Source organism: Euprymna scolopes, chromosome 36 (assembly GCF_053919585.1).
Source record: "Euprymna scolopes isolate OS-2025 chromosome 36, ASM5391958v1, whole genome shotgun sequence".
NCBI lineage: Eukaryota > Metazoa > Mollusca > Cephalopoda > Sepiida > Sepiolidae > Euprymna > Euprymna scolopes.
Window position 1 is genome coordinate 67,443,869 of NC_136517.1, and position 20,362 is coordinate 67,464,230.

General features: G+C 34.5%; 1 protein-coding gene across 3 annotated transcripts in view; it reads right to left on the reverse strand.

Moving 5' to 3' along the window:
• LOC145260565 (embryonic polarity protein dorsal-like) overlaps positions 1–20,362 on the reverse strand; it is a 753,749-nt gene that overhangs the window by 256,848 nt on the left and 476,539 nt on the right. For all 3 annotated transcript variants that reach the window (XM_080118822.1, XM_080118821.1, XM_080118820.1), the window contains one exon: positions 4,726–4,817. In XM_080118822.1, the coding sequence (XP_079974948.1) occupies positions 4,726–4,817 (92 nt within the window). The remainder of the gene's footprint in view (positions 1–4,725; positions 4,818–20,362) is intronic.

Here is a 20,362-nt window from a genome sequence, read left to right on the forward strand (position 1 = left end):
TGGGGCATGCTTCCACTGGGCAACTCTGATTAACAGGTCCTGGTAATTTTTAATAACTATTTTTGTTTTATCCTCATTTCTATAATCATCCCCATCCCTATTTGGTGCATTCTCAGGTCCAATTTTAAATGATGTACCATGGTTTCTTCTTACTATTATGCGCCTTAACTTCTCATTTGTACACAATTTAAGAAATTAAGCAATTGCCCTCCAGTGAACATTCGTTAGGTGTTCTACAGTTACATTTTATCCCCAAATTTTATTCACCAGATCAATGTTATTCAGTATTTTATCTATTTTACAATTATTAGAGCTTATTATAGTGTTTGCTAGATTGGCAGTGGGTGAGAATGAAAGTTTAACTTTGTTTTTATTAATTATTGTACTTAATCTATTATCTGGGTGTGTGGAAGTTCTTATCAATTATTTTGTAAAATTCTTTAGGGATATGGTCTTGAATATGCTCATTAAACAATGGATTAAACAAGACTTGATTTTTGCGTCTATTTCTCTTATTCTTAATATTATTGTCACCATTATATGCTTCTTTATTATTTTTAATTTCCTTCTGTTTATTCTTATTATTTTCATTTCACATTCCTTCTTTCTTTCATGTTATATGATATTGTGCAGTTTGTTCTGCTATTTCTATTATTCATCTTCTCTGTGTATTCGATTTTCCCATGATATTTCGATCAAGTTAAAGCTTCATTATAATAATCCTCATTTTTATCAAATAAATTCTCATTTTAAGATAATCCAGATATTCTTTTTGATATACTGGAGATAATAGCTTTTTTCATAGATGATTAGATTTATAATCTATATAGAATAGTGTGTGTACTGGTAGCCAAATTGAATATTCAAATGGCCATATCTTTAGTTCTATGGGAAAAAATAAATGAAAATTTGCAGGGTTTTTGAAAATTATAATACTATTCTTTGGTTAAAATTTTATGACAATTGGTAAAAAACAAACAAAAAAAAACCTGTATATTTTCAAACCAATAAAATATGCCCAAATTTGTCTACATTTCTATATATAGTGTCCTGCAAGCCAGCTTTAATTTTGCTGCTTCAGTTGTATCTCATATGGCCTTGCAAGGCCACTAATATATATATATATATATATATATATATATATATATATATATATATATATATATATATATATATATATATATATAAAGCTGAATGTGTGTGTGTGTGTGTGCGTGCGCGTGCGTGTAGTCATGAATAGGCTCCTATATGGTTGACTATTTTAAAAAACTGATTACATATAATGATAGAAGATGTATCGAGACACAGGAGTGGTTATGTTTGATCTGGCAGAACGGTGTTTCATTAAGACTGTGGGGTCTGCATTCATGCCTGGTCCACATAGTATGCAAATAAAATATTAAAAAATTAAAAAAAAAAAACGTTTACAAGTGTTTTTGATATAGATGTACATATTAATACTTTGATAAGTATGTTTGGACTTAAATAGGAATGGTATAATAAAATTGTGGGGTCTGCATTTGCGTCTGGCCTCCATAGAATGGAAATAGGCACAAACTTTAATAAAGACTTTTCATATCTATCTACGTAAGTATACTTTGATAATTATGTTTCAGTTTGAAGAAATATGGTATAATAAAATTATGGGGTGTTCGTTCCACATGACCTCCATAGAATGGAAATATGTCATAAAGTTTAACAAGGTTTTTTGATATAGATCCACAGAATATTGTGATAAGTGTTTCAGTGTGAACAGGTATGGTATAATAAATTATGGGGTTTATCTATTTTATTTTTACTTTCATCGTATTTTGCTTTGGTTTTGATACTTCCAAATTCAACCCAAATTTACAACCCTTCCTTTTCATAACCTATCATACTTTCATAAATCAGAGTCCATATTCTGTAGGCTGTTTTTGAACCCAGTCAACGACGGGTACTTTTGCTAGTATATATATATATATATATATATATATATATATATATATATATATATATATATATATAAAAATGACAGAATTTTAGGGTCGTCACCAAAATTCGTTTTTTGGGGTAACAAATTAAAAGAGAAAAAAAATAAAAAATAAACATGTAAAGCAAATTTTCTGGAAATGGGAAACTAAAGAAATGAGTAAGTGAAATACAGACCCGAAATGAGATTAAAATGATCCGAATTTTATTAAAAGAAAATAAAATGTTATCATTGCTTTTATTTTCCAGAGCTTTAAGGTAGCATATGAAATAAAAAACAAATACAAGAAAACAATAATTCTTCTTGAAAGAAAGGCTGAAAGGAAAAGAACATACAAAAAACCCCCCCAGAAAACAGTTCTTTTAAGTTTTTAAATTCAGTCTTTCAACAAAAGTCTTTCAGGAAAGAAAACATGCAAGGCTGAGTTTCAAAGTTATTTTAAAGTTTTTTTTCCCTTCTCCCCTGTCCTTTTTTTTCAAAATGAACGAAACCTTCAAAAGGTTTTCTTTAAAAGTTTGACTTTGTAGTATGGAGTGTCCAAATTAAAATTCCATCTGTTTGAAAGGGTACAAAGAAAATAAATCAATGATGATGAGTCTCTCGTTTAACAGTTTGGAAAAGGTAAAAATAAAAATGGTCAAAGGCTCTGCCACACGTTTACTTTGAATGGTGTATTTCAGAACATCAATTTCCAACCGCTCTAATAAAGGCTCTCTACCCTTAGTGAAGTGGTTGAATGAATTATGTCGGTCTTCACATGACAGAATCCCAGAAAAGAGACTTACTCTCAAGAAGTCTTATCCGCAACTGATTTGAAAAAAAAAAATCACAAAAAAGGGGATTTCTGGGACTGTTTCCAGAATAGCCAATCACTAACAGAAACATGGCAACCCCGTCAGCAAAAGGGAGAAAGATAGAGAAGGAGAGAGAGAGAGAAGGAGAGAGAGAGAGAGAGAGAGAGAGAGAGAGAGAGAAATGTCCACAAGGACTTAAATGACAAAAAGGAGGGAGAGAGAAAAACCTTTCAGGTCAAACGATTGCTAGACAACGTGGTCAAGATGAGAAGGGGAGGGGGTAAGATGAATGCTACAGGCTAACCGAAAAGGCTGACCTCCCATTTCCCTTCACACCGTCTTCAGCGACAGCCTCGATAAAAAAAATAAAATTCTGACAATATTTAGCAAAAATGATAATTAGTAAAAACCTGATGAGAGTGTTCAATACTATTGCAGAGCAAATATATATATATATATATATATATGTTTATTACCGTTTTATCTGCTTAGTTACACATGTTTTGGTTACTGAATCATATCAATGATCGAATGACTTCAGACTTTACAAAAATAATTATTATGATTAGGAAAAAAAGATATTAGAAAAAGCACAAAAAAAAAAGGGAAAAAGAATTTCAATTCGACATCAGCGGCAGTTAAGTTTTAAGAAACATTGGAAGGTGGTAAGGGGCGAGTGAAAGTTTAAAATATTAAACCAGACACGGATAAGAATAGAAGGAGGGGGAGAGAGAGAAGGGGTGGAAAAGAAGGGCATGAGATGGGAGAGAAAGGGAGGGATAAAAATAAGAGAGGAGAGAGACAAGCCGTTAATATTGTAGCACTAACTTGTGGACTGGAGGTAGACATAGCGGGGTGCGTTGTTTGCAATAACTAAGATGCGTCCTCTCAAAATAAGCTTAGTTACATCCAACTTAAGTTCATTTATCTATTTAAAGGAAGGATTAAAAGTATCGACTATAAAAAGGTCTGTAAGTAGCTAGGTAAATTAATAAAATTGCAAGATATGAATGGAATTAATATAAAGGATATGAAACTATGAAAATATGCATGTAGAATATATGAATACAGATGATAGTAGTAATAAAAATAATAATGAAGTGCAGATAATAGAAAGGATATAGAATAAGATTCGCTAAGTAATTGTATAAATACAGTGGATATAAGATAGAGAAATAAAAGAATATTTAAAGAAATATTATTAATTAGGTGAGATTAGGCAGATGTATGATAAATTATGTTCCTAAAAATATGGTTGGTTTAATATTTGGGAGACTGTATGGGGTTGATTGGATATAAGGGTTCATTGGGTAGGGGTTAAGTTATAATGACTCAGATGTCGTAAAAGTTTAGTAAAGTTTAGATAAAAAAAGAGAAAGGGGGTCTAGGATAATGTGTTGGGGGTAATTACGTGGTTTAATACTTTAGTTCAGAGTACTTTATATTAAGGGTCAAATGTATCAGAGTTACTAGGGTTAGAAACTGGTATATAACCACACACATGTGCATTATGATTTGTCTGTAAATAAAATTTGCTGATTTACAAATTATGCATGTCTTCATTTTTTGTTACATTGGCCATTATTTTATTATGACTAACGTTAATTACTGAATATCACAAGTTATTAATTTTTGTTTAAAAAATCTTTTGTACCTTCAAGTTACATTTATCATTTTTATATTCTCTTGCATAATTCAAATAAAATATAAGAACCAAATCAAAATAAAAAAAACAGAGTTTTTTTTCATCAATATTTAAATATTTTAATTAAAATTCAATGCTATAACAAATGTTTTTTAAAAATATTTCGATCATGGTTAAATAACAAAATTCTTTTCACATTTTAAGAGATTATTATTTTTCTTTGCATAAAATAACTTTGCATATCATAGAATAAAAAAAATTATTATTATATGTAGATTATTTGAAAAAAAAAAAAAAAAAATGAGAATACTTACTTCGATAAGGATCAACATTAATGCTTTTACGGGCATTTAAAGCATCAACAACTTCTCTTTTCTTAACACATTGAATTCCAAGATTTGGAAATCTAATAAAAAAATAAAACAAAAAGAATAACAATACTTAAAAGAAATATACTATAACAACATTATAAAATTTGTTCAAAATCAGATTTTGACTTATGCAACCAGCAATGTGTACAGAGGCTCATTTACAACATTACATCTGGCGATCAGGATAAAAAGATTTTCATGAACATTTTTTTGAAGGGGTGGGGTTATAACGATTGAGCAAGTGTAGTTTTCCTTCTTAAGAAAAAAATTATAATAGATACGAGATGCCTTGGATAAGTTTCCAGACTTTTTTGTACAGGCATTTAAAATTAAAAATTAGACTCTTGAAAAGTCAATATGTTATTGCTCTTATGAGATGACTGACCAATTTTTATGATTTCAATTTTAAATGACCAACTACAGCAGGAATTGGAATACACCCTACTAAAGCCTTATTGTCACAGCTGGTGAATTTCAAAAATGGAATCTTGATGTGAGGACACTTTAGAAGAATGATGTGCAATAAAATTTTGTTTTAAATTTGGAAAAATGTCACAGAAACGTATGGAATGCTTCAGATTATTTTTGAACCATTGTATAAATTGAGCATCAGTTTTTGAGTGGCATAAGAGATTCAAGGAAGGCAGGGAGTCTGTGAGGGATGATGTGGGGAGAGTAAAGAATTCAGAACACCAGAGTTGACTGGCCAAATAAAGAATTCCATGGATAAAGACCATTGTGTGTCTATAGGGACAATAAATGCACAATTTGGTGCCACAATTATTCCTGGGGAACTGAAGATGTAGAAGATTTGCACAAAGTTTGTTCCAAGGATGCTCAGAGAAGATCAAAAAGAAAGATGTGATCATGACAACAGGGAGATAGTTGAGCTGATCAATTCAGATCCTGCAGTTCTTGATGCTTTGGTGACCTGTGATGAAAGCTGGATCTATGAATGCTCTGGTGATCTGCGATGAAAGCTGCTATGACCTGGAGACCAAGAGACAGAGTTCCCAGTGGAAGCATACTGGCTCTCCCAGACCCAAGAAAGCCAGATGGCACAAATCCACCCAGACACTTATGATGATCCCTTTTTTTGACAGCACGGGCATGATCTACATACACTGGACAGACAGTTAACAAGGAATACTATGTTGAGGTTTTAAGGGAGTTCAGAAAGAGATTCTGTTGGAAGAGGCCAACACTCTTCAAATCGAGTCAGTGGCATTTCCAGTTGGACAATGTCTAGTCCACAACACCATCCTTGTTACAGACTATTTGACCAAGATGGGCATCACGACAGTTCTTCTCCTAATCCAAACCTTGCCCCTTATTACTTTTGGTTTTTCCCTAAGCTCAAAGAAAACCTTAGAGGCTGTCGTTATTGAGACAATTGAGGAGTTGAAAGAGGATGTGACACAAGGGTCACTGACACGCTCACAGAAGAGGACTTCCATGGGGCCTTCCAGAAATTGTTGGAATGGTACAAGTGCATTGCAGCTAGAGGAGATTACTTCAAAGGGGACTAGAGTTTCATGTACCATCAATAAAAATGCCCACATGAAAAAGATTTGGAAACTTATTGAAGGCACCTCACATATACACATTTTGGAATATAGACTGTCATTTGTTTGTTACTTCATAAATTAAGGATTAGTATATAAAAAAGGTGAAATATAATTCAAAAAATCATATTTCCACATAAAAATATATTTATTCTGCTCCTCAAGTTTATCTTGAAAAATCTTTAAAAGGGAGAAAATCACATTCTCACCTAAAAACACCGCCATTCCAAATCATAAATCTTACATTATGGACATGATACAAGCTATAAATTCACTCATAAAAAGTTTTTCACCATCATCCTTTGGAAGTTGTGAAAGCACCTGAAAACCAAACATCAACTATTGTGGATCCGCTAGAAATCCAATCAGAGTAAAATCAGATCCAATATGTGCTAACATATGCTAAATTCTATAAAATAAAACCTATGAACTGCCCACTCGTTATTGCAACATTGGACAATTTTGAACATGACATGTTTAATATGATTAAAAATTCAAAAATTAAAAAGAAATCTGAATATCCCAATCATACAATCAACAAAATAAATAAAACATTTAAAAAGTATGAATGACCCCAATTTAAAAGTTCCAGCTGACAAAACTATAAACATTTACAGCATGAGTTACAACACTTAGAACAATTTAATTATAAATGAATTGGAAAAAAATTACAAACTTGCAATAAAGAAGACATCTGCTTTGAACATTTGTTCCCAAATTAATATACATAATATTGAAGTCTACACATCAAAACTCCCAAAATTTACTTTAAAAGACCACAAACCCAACTTTGAAAATAACCCTACAATTAGATTGATCTCTCCTTGTATTTCAGATTTTACGGTATTTGAACTGAGTCAAATTTGTTGTTCTGTCTTTGCTGATTCAATTTCAATAGTCTCCTTTGCCACGCGTTCTCCTAACACACTGTCTTCGCATTCGCCCCGGTTCTTTTTTTCTTCCTCTTTTATGCCCATTCAACAAACTCCCTCACCTCTAATTTGCATGTCTCACACGTAAATTTGCATGCACATATATAAATCCGACATCGGCATTTTAACTTTTTTTTTCTTCTTAGAAGTAAAAAAACATGAAACCTATGCTATTCAGGTAAATTACGGTTTTCCCCACATCTCCCCCTGATCTCATGATCACAAAGAGAGCAGGGAGGTAGTATCCATCTCTGTCGGGTACTTCTTCGAAGAGGAATAACGTGGCCCTGACTTTCGTGCGTACACTCATCTGTGGGTGGGCTTTCAGTAGATACTTCATCAGCTGGAAGGTTGCTAGCATCAGAATCATATTCAAGCGGATCTGAATTAAAATAGATTAGCCGCTCACAGTCCTCAGAATCACTTTCGTCACTTGACAGGTGCGTCCAGGTTACTGGTCGAAGGTCTTTAACATGCCTAAGCACCCCATCAACTTTCACAGACTGCAAGCTGATCACTTCAGTAACGCGACCAGTGTTATATTTCGTTGTGCACCTGCCATGTGGATTCTTAACCCAAACGATGTCACCTTTTTCATACTTCCCTCCAGTCACTTCTGGTTTGGGCAGTGGGTTAGCCTCGATACCTTTGATTCGCACATGTCATCTATGCAGCATGTCCCCTGGTGCGGTGGAAGATGAAATGTCATCCTTTGGGGGTGACGTTGTGCCAGTAGACTGCCTCCAGTATTGAACAGTGCTTTCTGTAGCAATACACATGAAAAAATTTAAATGGCTTAAAATATTTCAATATTGGTATATATAGAAAGAGTTTGATAAGCTAAGAAAGAATCTTTTTAAATTTTAAAAATCCAATTAAAATCAAGGAAGTTATGACTATTTTTTATCTTTATGCCTGTGTGTTTGGATATTTTCCCCTCTTTAAGACCATATGCATTTTGTCACATTTTTAGCACTACTTTTTCAGTAAAAATGCTATATCTTTGTTAAAACACATGACTAAGCAATGAAATTTGCCATATAAGTGTATTTTTGTGCAAGGAATCTGAATATGCTATTGAAAATCTCCAGAAATGAATGGTTTCCAAATAATCTGCAGTAAATGCACATAAATATGCTGCAATTCCTTAAAAATGTCAAGTATTCATTAAAAGAAAAGTTAGAGAACTCAAAGTTTAGTTGTAATGCATTTTATGTGCCAAAAACTGAAATCGAAATCTAGGATTTGTCAAAAATGAATATCTATATTTTTATAAAGTAATAGGGTTCGTGTGTTTCTGTCTGTGTGTACAGCTCTCCATCATCAACGAAATTTAAAGGAGGTAAGAGGGTAGAATCTCTCCTGGTAGAGAAACATTAGAACCCATTTTAGGATGTTTCTGTTATAGGAGACATAAGAATCTAGGCCTAATTTCTTTATATACTAGTCTACAAACCACCCCCATATCGAATGACTTATGCTCATTTGCATATCACATTATATTAAATCTCTTTAACTAATTACCTCGACCTTATTACATATTGGAAATATTCTAATCATTTCAACTGTACTATTTACAAAATCTATTTAACATTTAATTATTTAATATATTTTCATTTAATTTTATATTTGATTTATTTCACTTTACGTATATTATCAAAACAATTCATTGGCGAGCAAAGCTTTATGTTTTGGGATTGTACTGAAAATGTAATGGAAATTTCAATTTCGTTCCGTTTTAATCTTTTATATTTTACTTGCCAATATAATTGAAAGAATACAATTCAACTATCGTAATTTTATATAAATAAACAAAAACAAATATTTTAAAATAAAACTTTATTAAAAAAGAAATAATTTTATTTTTAAATGAAAAAAATCAATTTAGTAAAATAATTGTATTAAACACCCCCAGCCTTGTCAGCAAACCTGTAAACCTATAAAAGTTAACATTTCGAATGTAAACAGTGATTTTTCGATTTTGTTAGCGCTTGCCGCAATTAAACACAATTAAAACGGAACTAACTTTATTTCCATTCTATTTTTTAAACAACCCCCAAAACATAACGCTCTCTTCCAGTTATAGCCAATTTTTTTTTAATTAAATAAAACAGGTCAAAATAAACAGATAAGCGCATTTTCTTTTACATTTTTCTTACAACCATTGTCATTTAACCAACTGCAGGATATCGTTACTTTTGTGGGGTTGTTTTGAAAATGGCACGGAAATTATAATTTCGTTCCAATTTAATCTTTCTGGTCGAGCCTATTTCGAAAGCCTGTTTATCATAGATTTGAACTACAAATAATTTATTACATTTTGATTATTACTATCTTAAGACTTAAAGCTTATATTTATTTCATTTTTCTATTTATATATTGAATTAGTTATTTCCAGTCTTATTTAAACTTAGTGCTTTCTTTAAACCGGATGAACCTTTTATAAAAATATGAGTTTAACGTAAAGAACACGAACAAGGTTTTATTCAACTGAATTTCTTCCAGTTTACTAACAAAATATATAAATTTAAAAGAGATATAAATAATAAAATAAAAAGGTTATGTAATTTAAAAGAAATACACGTACTCACAAAAGCAGAACTTTTTTTTACACATTTTTTTCTTTAAAACCATAACAATGAGACTAACAATTACCTAGATCTTAGTAATTATTTGTTTTAATAGAACTGTTTTAATTGTACTGTTTACTTAGTTAACCTAAGTTGGTATTACATTTATTTTACATTTACTTTTTTTTTTAATTATTACTTTTAGACTGTGACGTTTACACCCGGAAGTAATGAGTCACACGTAGGTCGCTTTTATTCATTCCTTTTGGTCAAGATCAAAGTGTAGTATCTGTTCTTCAGATGCTGCACTTCATTTTCTTGTTCTCTTTCGGTGGAGGAGAAATCCTTCACGACTGAGACAATTTTTATTTTTGTACCTTTTCTCCACGTTAAAAAACGACCCTGGTGTCTAACTCTGTCCCGTGGGGAGGCATAGTAAATAGGTACAATATAATTGTTTATAATTGTACTATTCAGAAATATTATTTATAGTTCGTCCATTTCAGTTAGTATACATTTCCTTTACGCTTAATTAATTTACAATCATTAATATCGTTAAACAATTCCGTTTAAAACCGAAATTATGCCACCCAAACGAAGTAGAAACGAAAGTGAGGAAGAAAGAATGGAAAGATTGGAAGCTAATAGACTAAGAGTTGCTGCAATTCGCTCCAATGAAAACAATTCAGATAGAGAAAGACGTCTAGAACTTAACAGGATACGTCAAAGAGAAAGGAGAGCAAGACTGTCAGATTTGGAAAGAGAAACCCAACGTGAAGCTGACAGAACTAGACATGCTGTAAGGCGGTTAAATTCATCACAAGATGAAATTCAAGAAAGGCAAAGATATGCACTGGAAAGAGAAGCAATATTACGATCGAATGAATTATATGAGGTAAGTAGACGTACACAAGGTCAGTTGAGAGTGGCTCAACGACATCAGAATGAATCGGAAACCCAACGAAGCTTTCGCCTATACCAAGGGCAACAACGAGAGGCTGCATGGAGAGAGAGTATGACTTTGCCCCAGCAATTGACAGAAAACGAGGCAGCTAGACAACGAATGACTGCTTTGAGACACCATGAAATAGAACACTGCAATAGAAAAGGATTGCTCTACAACAAAAATGACTCTCTCACTACAGCTGATATAGGAAAAATGGACAAAGTATGTCAACATTGCTCAGCTGTAAAATTTAAAGGAGAAACCCCTGGTTGTTGTTGTTCTTCTGGCAAAGTTGTGCTTGATAGCTTTCCACCACTGCCTCAGTTGCTTCAAGATTTGCTCTCCGGCAATGGTCCCATCTCTAAAGATTTTCTGCAAAATCTACGCAGTTATAACAATTGTTTTGCAATGACATCATTTGGTCACAAAATTGCGGCAGTACATGGGTGGAATCCTTCTTTTAGAATTCGAGGCCAGGTTTGCCACCAGATTGGGAGTCTTTTACCACCTGAAGATGAAACAGCAAAGTTTATTCAAGTCTACTTCTTGGATAGTCTGGAAGAGAAACTACATAATCGGGGACGTGACAGTAGACTCAATAGAGACATTCTCCAAAGTCTGACTGAATTTTTACATGAGAACAACAGCTTTATTTGTCAGCTGAAAACAACAAAGGAGAGGATTGAAGAAGAACACTTGGTAGAACATAAAGTTGTCATAAGGGAAGACCAAAGGCCGCAAGAAGAGCATCCACGGCGATTCAATGCTCCAACAACAACGTATGAGATTGGAATATTAATGGAGAATGAACCAACAGCTAACCGGGATATTGTCTTGCGTTTTAGAAATGATACATTAAAATGGATCTCCGAACTACATCCCCTCTACGATACTTTAATGTACCCGTTAATGTACCCCTATGGTTCTCCATCTTACAACATCTACATGAAGGCATCCAATGGGCGAAAAGTTACCCAACAGCAATTTTATTCGTACCATTTGATGACTCGGCCTGGAAACTATTTTCTCTGGTACCGAAGGCTATTTCAACAATGGCTGGTGGATGTGTACTGCAAGATTGAAACAGAACGTTTACAGTTCCTGAGGCGTGAGCAACAGACCCTGAGAGCTGACAATTATAGCAACTTGAGAGATTCAATTCTTAGGGAGGATGGGAATCCAGAACAGTTTGGTCAACGAGTTGTACTTCCGGCAACTTATACAGGAGGCCCTCGATACATGTTTGAGCGTCAAAGTGATGCCATGGCATATGTTCGGCGAATGGGCCGAGCCGACCTCTTCATCACGTTCACAACAAATCCAAAGTGGACAGAAATTACAGAAAATTGTCAAGGGCAAGACCCTCAGGATCGTCCAGATATTGTTGCCAGGGTTTTCAGGCAGAAGCTAAAAAAGTTACTTGAATTTATTAAAAAGGGAGGATTTGGCAGGTTGAGGGCTTTCCTGTACAGTATTGAATATCAAAAAAGAGGACTGCCGCATGCACACATCCTCACCTGGCAGGCCCCAGAGGACAAACTTCTACCAGAAAAAATGGATCTCTGCATATCTGCAGAGATCCCTGACAAAGAGGAAGATCCTGATCTTCATGCTAAAGTGATGGCACATATGGTGCATGGACCTTGTGGACCATTTAATCCAAATTGTCCATGTATGATTGACAACAAATGTTCCAAAAAATACCCAAAAGAATTTCTTCAGTGTACCAAGCAAGGCCAAGACTCTTACCCCAAGTACAGGCGAAGAAAACCAGAAGATGGAGGCCAGACTGGTACAATAAGGATGAAGAGAAATGGTCGGTATGTTAATCAAGAAATAACAAACCAGTGGATTGTTCTGTACAACAAGGTCCTCCTTCAGCAGTTCAACGCTCACATTAATGTAGAAATTTGCAGCTCGATCCAAAGCATCAAATATGTCCTCAAATACGTGAATAAAGGATGTGATCAAGCAGTGTTTGAACTACAAAGAACTGATGGAGCAGCTAACCAACAAGGCCAAGTACAAAGTCACATTGTGGATGAGATCCAGCAGTTCCAGAATGCAAGGTATGTCGGCAGTTCAGAGGCAGCCTGGAGGATATTGGAACATCCCATCCATGAACATTTCCCCCCAATTGTACAACTTTCTGTTCATCTTGAAAATGGGCAGCGTGTCATGTTCTCAGCTGATACTGCTCTGGAACGAGCCCAAGGTCCACCGCCTGCCACAACTTTGACAGCATTTTTTCAACTCTGCCATGAGGATGACTTTGCAAGGGGTCTCAAATACGTAGAAGTCCCTGAGTTTTACACTTGGAACAAATCGACAAAGAAATGGATGAGAAGAATGCGTGGGGTACAAGTTGAAGGTACTGAAAATGATGATGTATGGAAGGCACCATGCATTGGGAGAATCTACACGATTAGTCCAAAAGCAGGGGAGTGTTATTTCTTACGCCTGTTGCTCAATGAGGTTGCTGGTCCAACTTCATTTCAAAATTTGCGAGCATACAATGGTCAGGTGTTTGAAACATACAGAGCAGCGTGCCTTGCTCGAGGCCTTCTAGAAAATGACCATCACTTGCATCAAGCAGTAGGAGAGGCAAGTGCCACTCAATCACCTTCAAATTTGCGAAGCCTATTTGTGATAATTTTAACAGCCTGTGAGCCAAGAAATCCTCTTGAGATCTGGATGGCTTTTCGTGATGTAATATCTGAAGACATTCTTCACAGATACAGGCAAGAAGTTAACAATCCAGAAGCAGATTTTAATGAGGACATCTACAATAAAACTCTTTGTCTAATTGAAGAAAAAGTTCTCCTTATGTGCGGTCAACCATTGGCAAGCTATGGATTACCTGCACCAATGCAAGGGAGAGATGAAAGACTCGCGAGAGAGTATCAACGTGAAGTTACTTATAATCTTGAAGAACTTCCCTACAAGCAGAAAATATGCAAGAAAAACTGACCGATTCTCAAAGAGAAGTTTACAATTCATTCATGGCAATGTTGGAAGCACAAGGTGAAATGAACAAAAACATGATGTTTCTTGATGCTCCAGGTGGTACGGGCAAGACTTTTGTAATCAATTTGATCCTTGCAAAGATTAGATCCATGAGAAAGATTGTGCTTGCAAAAGCATTCAGTGGCATTGCTGCTACTCTACTACAAGGTGGCCGCACTCTTCACAGCACTTTTAAAGTACCCTTGGATACTCATCGAATGGATCAGCCAGTTTGCAAAATTACTGGTAACTCAGCCTTGGCAAATGTAATTAGAGACACCTCTGCAATCATTGTAGACGAAGCCCCAATGACGCACAAGAGTGCTTATGAAGCAATTGACCGAACACTGCAAGACATCACAGGAAACAAGAATCCCATGGGTGGCATTCCAACCTTATTTTGCGGTGATTTCCGTCAAATCCTCCCAGTGGTTAAAAATGGCACAAGGGCTAACATTGTCAATGCAAGTTTGAAACAATCCTATCTCTGGAGGCACGTTATAGTGAAGAGACTGACTACTAATATGAGAGCCTATATCTTTGATAACACAGCTGCAGCAGACTTCTCAAAATTGCTTCTCCAAATCGGTAATGGTCAGTTTCCTATCACTTCTTCACCTGACACAATTAAGATTCCAACTGCGCTTGGTAAATGTGTCGGTAATCAGAAGCAACTGAAAGACAAAGTGTACCCAGACCTGCAAAACAATGGAAAATCACCGGATTGGCTTGCTGAGAGGGCTATTATTTCGCCATTAAACAGCAATGTGAATCATTTGAACAATTCAATAATGGATGAATTTCCAGGAGACACAAAGCAATACAAGTCAGTTGATTCAGCTACTAATGAATATGAAGCTGTTCACTACCCTGTGGAGTTTTTAAACTCTTTGGAGATATCTGGAATGCCTCCACACATTTTAAATCTCAAAATTGGATCGCCAATCATGATTCTTCGATCCTTGGAACCGCCAAAAACAACAAACGGAACCAGATGTGTTATCACCAGATTGCACACCAATGTACTTGAGGCCACCATTTCCTGTGGTCCCTACAAAGGCGAAACCGTTCTACTGCCAAGGATCCCCTTAGTTCCATCGGACTCAGTACTTCCATTTAAATTCCGGAGACTCCAATTTCCTGTGAAGGTGTGTTTTGCAATGAGCATAAACAAAAGTCAAGGTCAGACATTTAACACCATTGGCGTAGACTTGACATCAGATTGCTTCAGTCACGGTATGTTCTACGTCTCCATCAGCCGGACAGGAAGTTCAGAAAAACTCTACATTCTGGCTTCAAATCAAAGCAGCAGAAATGTAGTTTACCCTGAGGCTCTTTAGTGAAAAGTTCGAGAAATGGATATGAGGAAAAACTGACATGATCTGATTGTGGTAAGTTTTTAGTATTGAATGTGCAAGATAAAATTTAAGCAAGAGTTGAAAATGACTTCAATGAAAAATTTACTATGTAACATCAAGTAACCTTCCTTTTTGATGAAAATGTTTTGTGAAGTTCCTGATTGAATTTCAGTCACTACAAGAGGTAGTTAAAATGTTAATCACCTTATGCAATCGTTGCTCTTACAACATCAACTTACTGGAAAGGTGCCCACAGATTTTGGTACCTGAGTGCGCAACAAAGCTCCGTGCGAAGCACGGGTATCTTTGCTAGTATTGCAATATTTCTTTGGTATTATTGTAGATTAATACCTTCTGTTACCCCTCCCCATCTGACCACCTCTCCAAAATATGTGATTCTACCTTTATAGACAATTGCATGTGAACAACTTGAAAAATTTAATAAAAAATAAACAAAAATTATTTTAGAATTTAATGTAAAATGATTTCCCATTTTGAATCATTTGAGCGTTTTAGGGCAGTTACCCCCCCCCCCATTTCCTATGATAGATAAATCCTGGGTGGTTTTTTTTTGTTGGTTTGTTTGTTTTCTAAAAGATAATTATGCGTAGCTTTAAGAGGGTCTTTGTGCAATTATGAGAAGGTAGGGAGGTTGCCACTTTGACTTTGGGTTAATGATAGGGCTACGTGTGAACATCCTGAAGACTTGATGGAAACAAAACAAAAACAATTTTAGAATTTAGAGTGCGGGTTGGTTTCACATAAATGTAAAATAATTCACCATTTCAAGACGATCCTAGCGTTTTAGGACAGTTGACCAATTTATTGGGGGGGGGAGTAAATCATGTGCACTTTTCTTTAAACGTTTTTTATGCTTTTTTTTTTTTTTACGTTTATATGAGCTCACAGAGGAAGTTTGTTTAGTGGGGAGCTCTGCCACTTGTACTTAGCGTTATTGTTAAGGCTAAAGGTTTTAGGAGGAAGCTTGCCACTCATACCTAGGATTAGACATAGAATTAAGCAAGTTTTTTTTTTTTTTAAGAGGGTGTTTGATACCCATTGTGAAACTTTACAAGAATTATGACAAACAGACAAAAATAAATGTTATTTAAAAAAGTGACGTCCCTCTAACAGAAAACATGATGCTTGGAAAAATATCAAGTATTTAAATTCTATTTAAATATAAAAAAGAAACAAGTTTTTGTTAAAGCTGACACATTGTTAAAAATTTGGAATTAATGTTATTTTGATTTTTAATTACATTACATGTCCTTTCCTACCGTTATTTTTTAACTGAGCACCCCTACAAATATTTAAACATTGATTATGTTTTTTATTTATTTATTTATTCATTTTTAATAATCGGGTAGATTAGTTTCCATTCGATAATAATTCACTGAAAACATTAAGGGACGAAAATTAGAAGTGTGTCGTTCGTACACGTGAACCAAAACAATGATAGTTCACATTTTCGCTTGTTAAAATATTTTAAAATTTACTACTACCCAATTTTTAAAAATATTTGTATGGTTGATAACAAAATAGGGTCGACCTAGACGAGAGGATCCAAAATGGCCGACCAGGACTGAGATATGACACGTGACCGGATGTAAAGGAAGAAATATCTCATGTATTTAATTTAAGCCGTCGTTTCGTATCTTACAACATATACAACAAATAAATGTTAAATAATAATGAAACCTTACCAAAACAAAACGAAGTAAAAAAAAAAAAAAAAAATATCTGACAATTCATCGGCTCTAGCTGAAATAATTTATTAAGGAAACAACGGCTCGAGCTTATACTAATTAATAGCAACTTACACTAATTATTAGCAAAAGAAAAACACAATTCTCCTTTCATTAGGCGATTACATGTAAACAACTGGAAAATGGAAAAAAATAAAACGATCACACATTTGGGATTAGATCACATTTTAAGGACATGTAACCAGTTTTGTTAGTTTTAAATCTTGCCCATATGAATGTCTATCGTGAAATGTGTTAAAAGAAAAAAAAAAAAAAAAAACACGCCCGTTCCTGATAATAACCCTAAGTCTGGGTGATAATACAAAAAATAATTATTTAAAAATTTTAACAAAATGCATAAAAGTGAATGCAATAATCAATTTATTGAAAAGTAATTTCTTTTATTGTGTTCAGTTATATTTGTGACCCCCCCCCCCAATAGTTTAGAATGCAGATTAGGGACAAAAAATGCATATCTTAAAAACTGAATGAAAGGAGAATTGTGTTTTTCTTTTGCTAATAATTAGTGTAAGTTGCTATTAGTAAAAAAAAGCCAAAAAAAAAGCCAAATTGAAAATTAAAGAAAAATTGACTATATTGAAGTTTTTAACTCCTATATTGGCTGTATTTTTTTACTATATTATTTGAAGCCAAAATTGAAAAAAAAGCCAAGCTGGCAACCCTGATAGGCACTTGAATTTACTTTCTCTACTTTTCCCTTTCTTTGACCTTTTTAGGGGCTGTGCCCTGCTGGAAGGTTCCATATAAACATTAACATCTATGTGCTAAAATGGCACTTTTTAACCCATGAGATACTAATGGGCTGATTTAGGCCTTCTTTAATTCCCTAATCTAGTTTTGGAAATATCAGTTGGCAACACTGCTCTTCTCTCTACCGTATCGCTTGTAAAAAATGGCTACTTCTCCAAGAATGGAAATTCTCCTTAATTTTACCCAGGAGAAAGGATTACAGTATGCCCAAAGTAAACAGCTCGTGTCAACCCAGAAAATATGTGATTGTGGACATTCAATGTGTATCAGGCCATATCCAGCGTTTAAACTAGACACAGTTTGTTGGAGATGCACTATGTGTGGTACAAGGATGTCGGTGCGGAATGGCACCTTTTTCGAGAAGTCAAAGCTCCATATTCACACTATACTGCAAATTATGTTCGATTTTGTTTCACAGACACCTGTGACTACTTCCGCAAATTTCAGTGGGGTTTCTACGGGTGTCGCCATTCAATGGTTTGAGTATTGCAGAGATATATGCACGAGCAAGTTATTAAAAGATAAAAAAAAGTTGAGCGGAACGGGACACATAGTTGAAGTAGACGAAAGTTTACTTTTCAAACGAAAAAATAACGTTGGCAGAGTTAGTAGGCAAGAATGGGTAATAGGGTTTTATGACAGAACAGCGAAACTCGTTTTTTTGCGTCAAATACCCGACCGGACGGCCGTCACCCTAGAAGCGGCTATTTTAGAAAATGTGGAACCGGGGTCTACCATATTCACAGATGAATGGAGGAGTTATAGCAGGCTTACATCACTCGGTTACCAACACGGCACAGTAAATCACTCTGAACATTTCGTAGACCCCGTCACAGGTGTCTGTACGAACAGTATAGAGGGCTACTGGTCCCGTATTAAAAGAAAGGTTAAGCATGTGTCTGGATCGGTAGGTAACATGAAATGGTCACATGTGGACGAGGCCATGTATAGGGAAGCGTATGGTATGAAAACAGACACAGCAATAAGAAATTGTAATCTGTTCTTAACGCACGTAACAGAAAAATACCCTGTCTAAAAATATGAACAAAAACCTTCATTCGTGATGTTTTTTTTTTCCTTTTCTAAATACCCTGTCTAAAAATATGGACAAAAACCTTCATTCGTGATGTTTTTTTTTCCTTTTCTAAATAAATACCCTGTCTAAAAAAATATGAACAAAAACCTTCATTCGTTATGTTTTTTTTCCCTTCAGCTAGAGCCGATGAATTTTCCGTTTTTTTTTTACCGTTAAAAAAAAATGCATATCTTATAAACGACTCATTTGCTGTAAATTTCAGCAGACGACGCCATGCAGGTAAGTTGCAAATTGTTTTTTTTTCCTTTTCTCTAATTTATTTATTTACGTTGTTTCCTTAATAAATTATTTCAGCTAGAGCCGTTGTTTCCTTAATAAATTATTTCAGCTCGAGCCGTTGTTTTTTTTTTACTTCGTTTTGTTTTGGTAAGGTTTCATTATTATTTAACATTTATTTGTTGTATATGTTGTAAGATACGAAACAACGGCTTAAATTAAATACATGAGATATTTCTTCCTTTACATCCGGTCACGTGTCATATCTCAGTCCTGGTCGGCCATTTTGGATCCTCTCGTCTAGGTCGACCCAAAATAGCTCTAACTAAACATGTAAGAATTTTTTTTTATAACCAGATTTTCAATTAAAAAAAAATCAATTTGGAATAAAAATAAACAACAAAAAAAAAAAATGACTGTTTACGCCATGTTATCGCTGCTGCTACTACTATCACTACAGAAGTCTTGATTCAAATTCATAACGATTTTTTCGGATATTATGTTTTTAAATTGCTATGTACCACTAGAGAAAACACTGTTCAATCATCTTTTTAACGAATAAACATAGTAAAAAGATTGTTTTATTTAATAGTGAGTGTCCAAATAAAATTCTTTTCAAAATTTTCAATACTCATCATTTTGAACACAACAAAAAAACGAGTCGTCAAATGGATTTCGGACACTCGAAATTATTAAAAATGACATCTCTTTTGGCTAATTTCCAAATTTCATAAAAAATTCTTCACAGAAACACGGTACGAATGTTTAGAAATCAGGGAGGGAGGGGGGGGTCCTTACAAAATCTTACCGAAAATGCTGTTTTATGATGTTCACATTTTTATCACTTTATTTGCTTAAAACTCTAAAAATATATAATGTATGTTATTATTTACTAATTCATTTGAAAGTATATTCATTTCTGAACAAAACGGTGGTATTTTGAAGACTTAAAGTGCTTTGGTTTTTAAAATATGACTATTTTAGCAGAAACCCCTTGAAATCTGTGATTATCCAAAACGTTTTAACGGCCATGTGTATTGCTACTTTCTGGCTGCGATGGTCTTAATAGTTCTATGGCTTCGCTCTATAATACCATTTCCACTTGGTGAGTACGCACATCGAAATCGCAGATGTATGTCCCAATTGTTTGCAAATAACTGGAACTCCTTACTGGTGAAAGCAGTAGCGTTGTCGGTCAGTATTTCCGTCAAGGAAAATACTCTCCAACTGTTGGATTACAGTGGTCGTATCTGTCAGATGCAGTGGCTGCCAAATTGCAAATCTAGAGGGGCCACAGTCAATAATAGTTTAAAAATTCTCACCATTGTAGTGGGTTATGTCCATTGCCAGTCTGTCCCAGTTGCTCTTTACA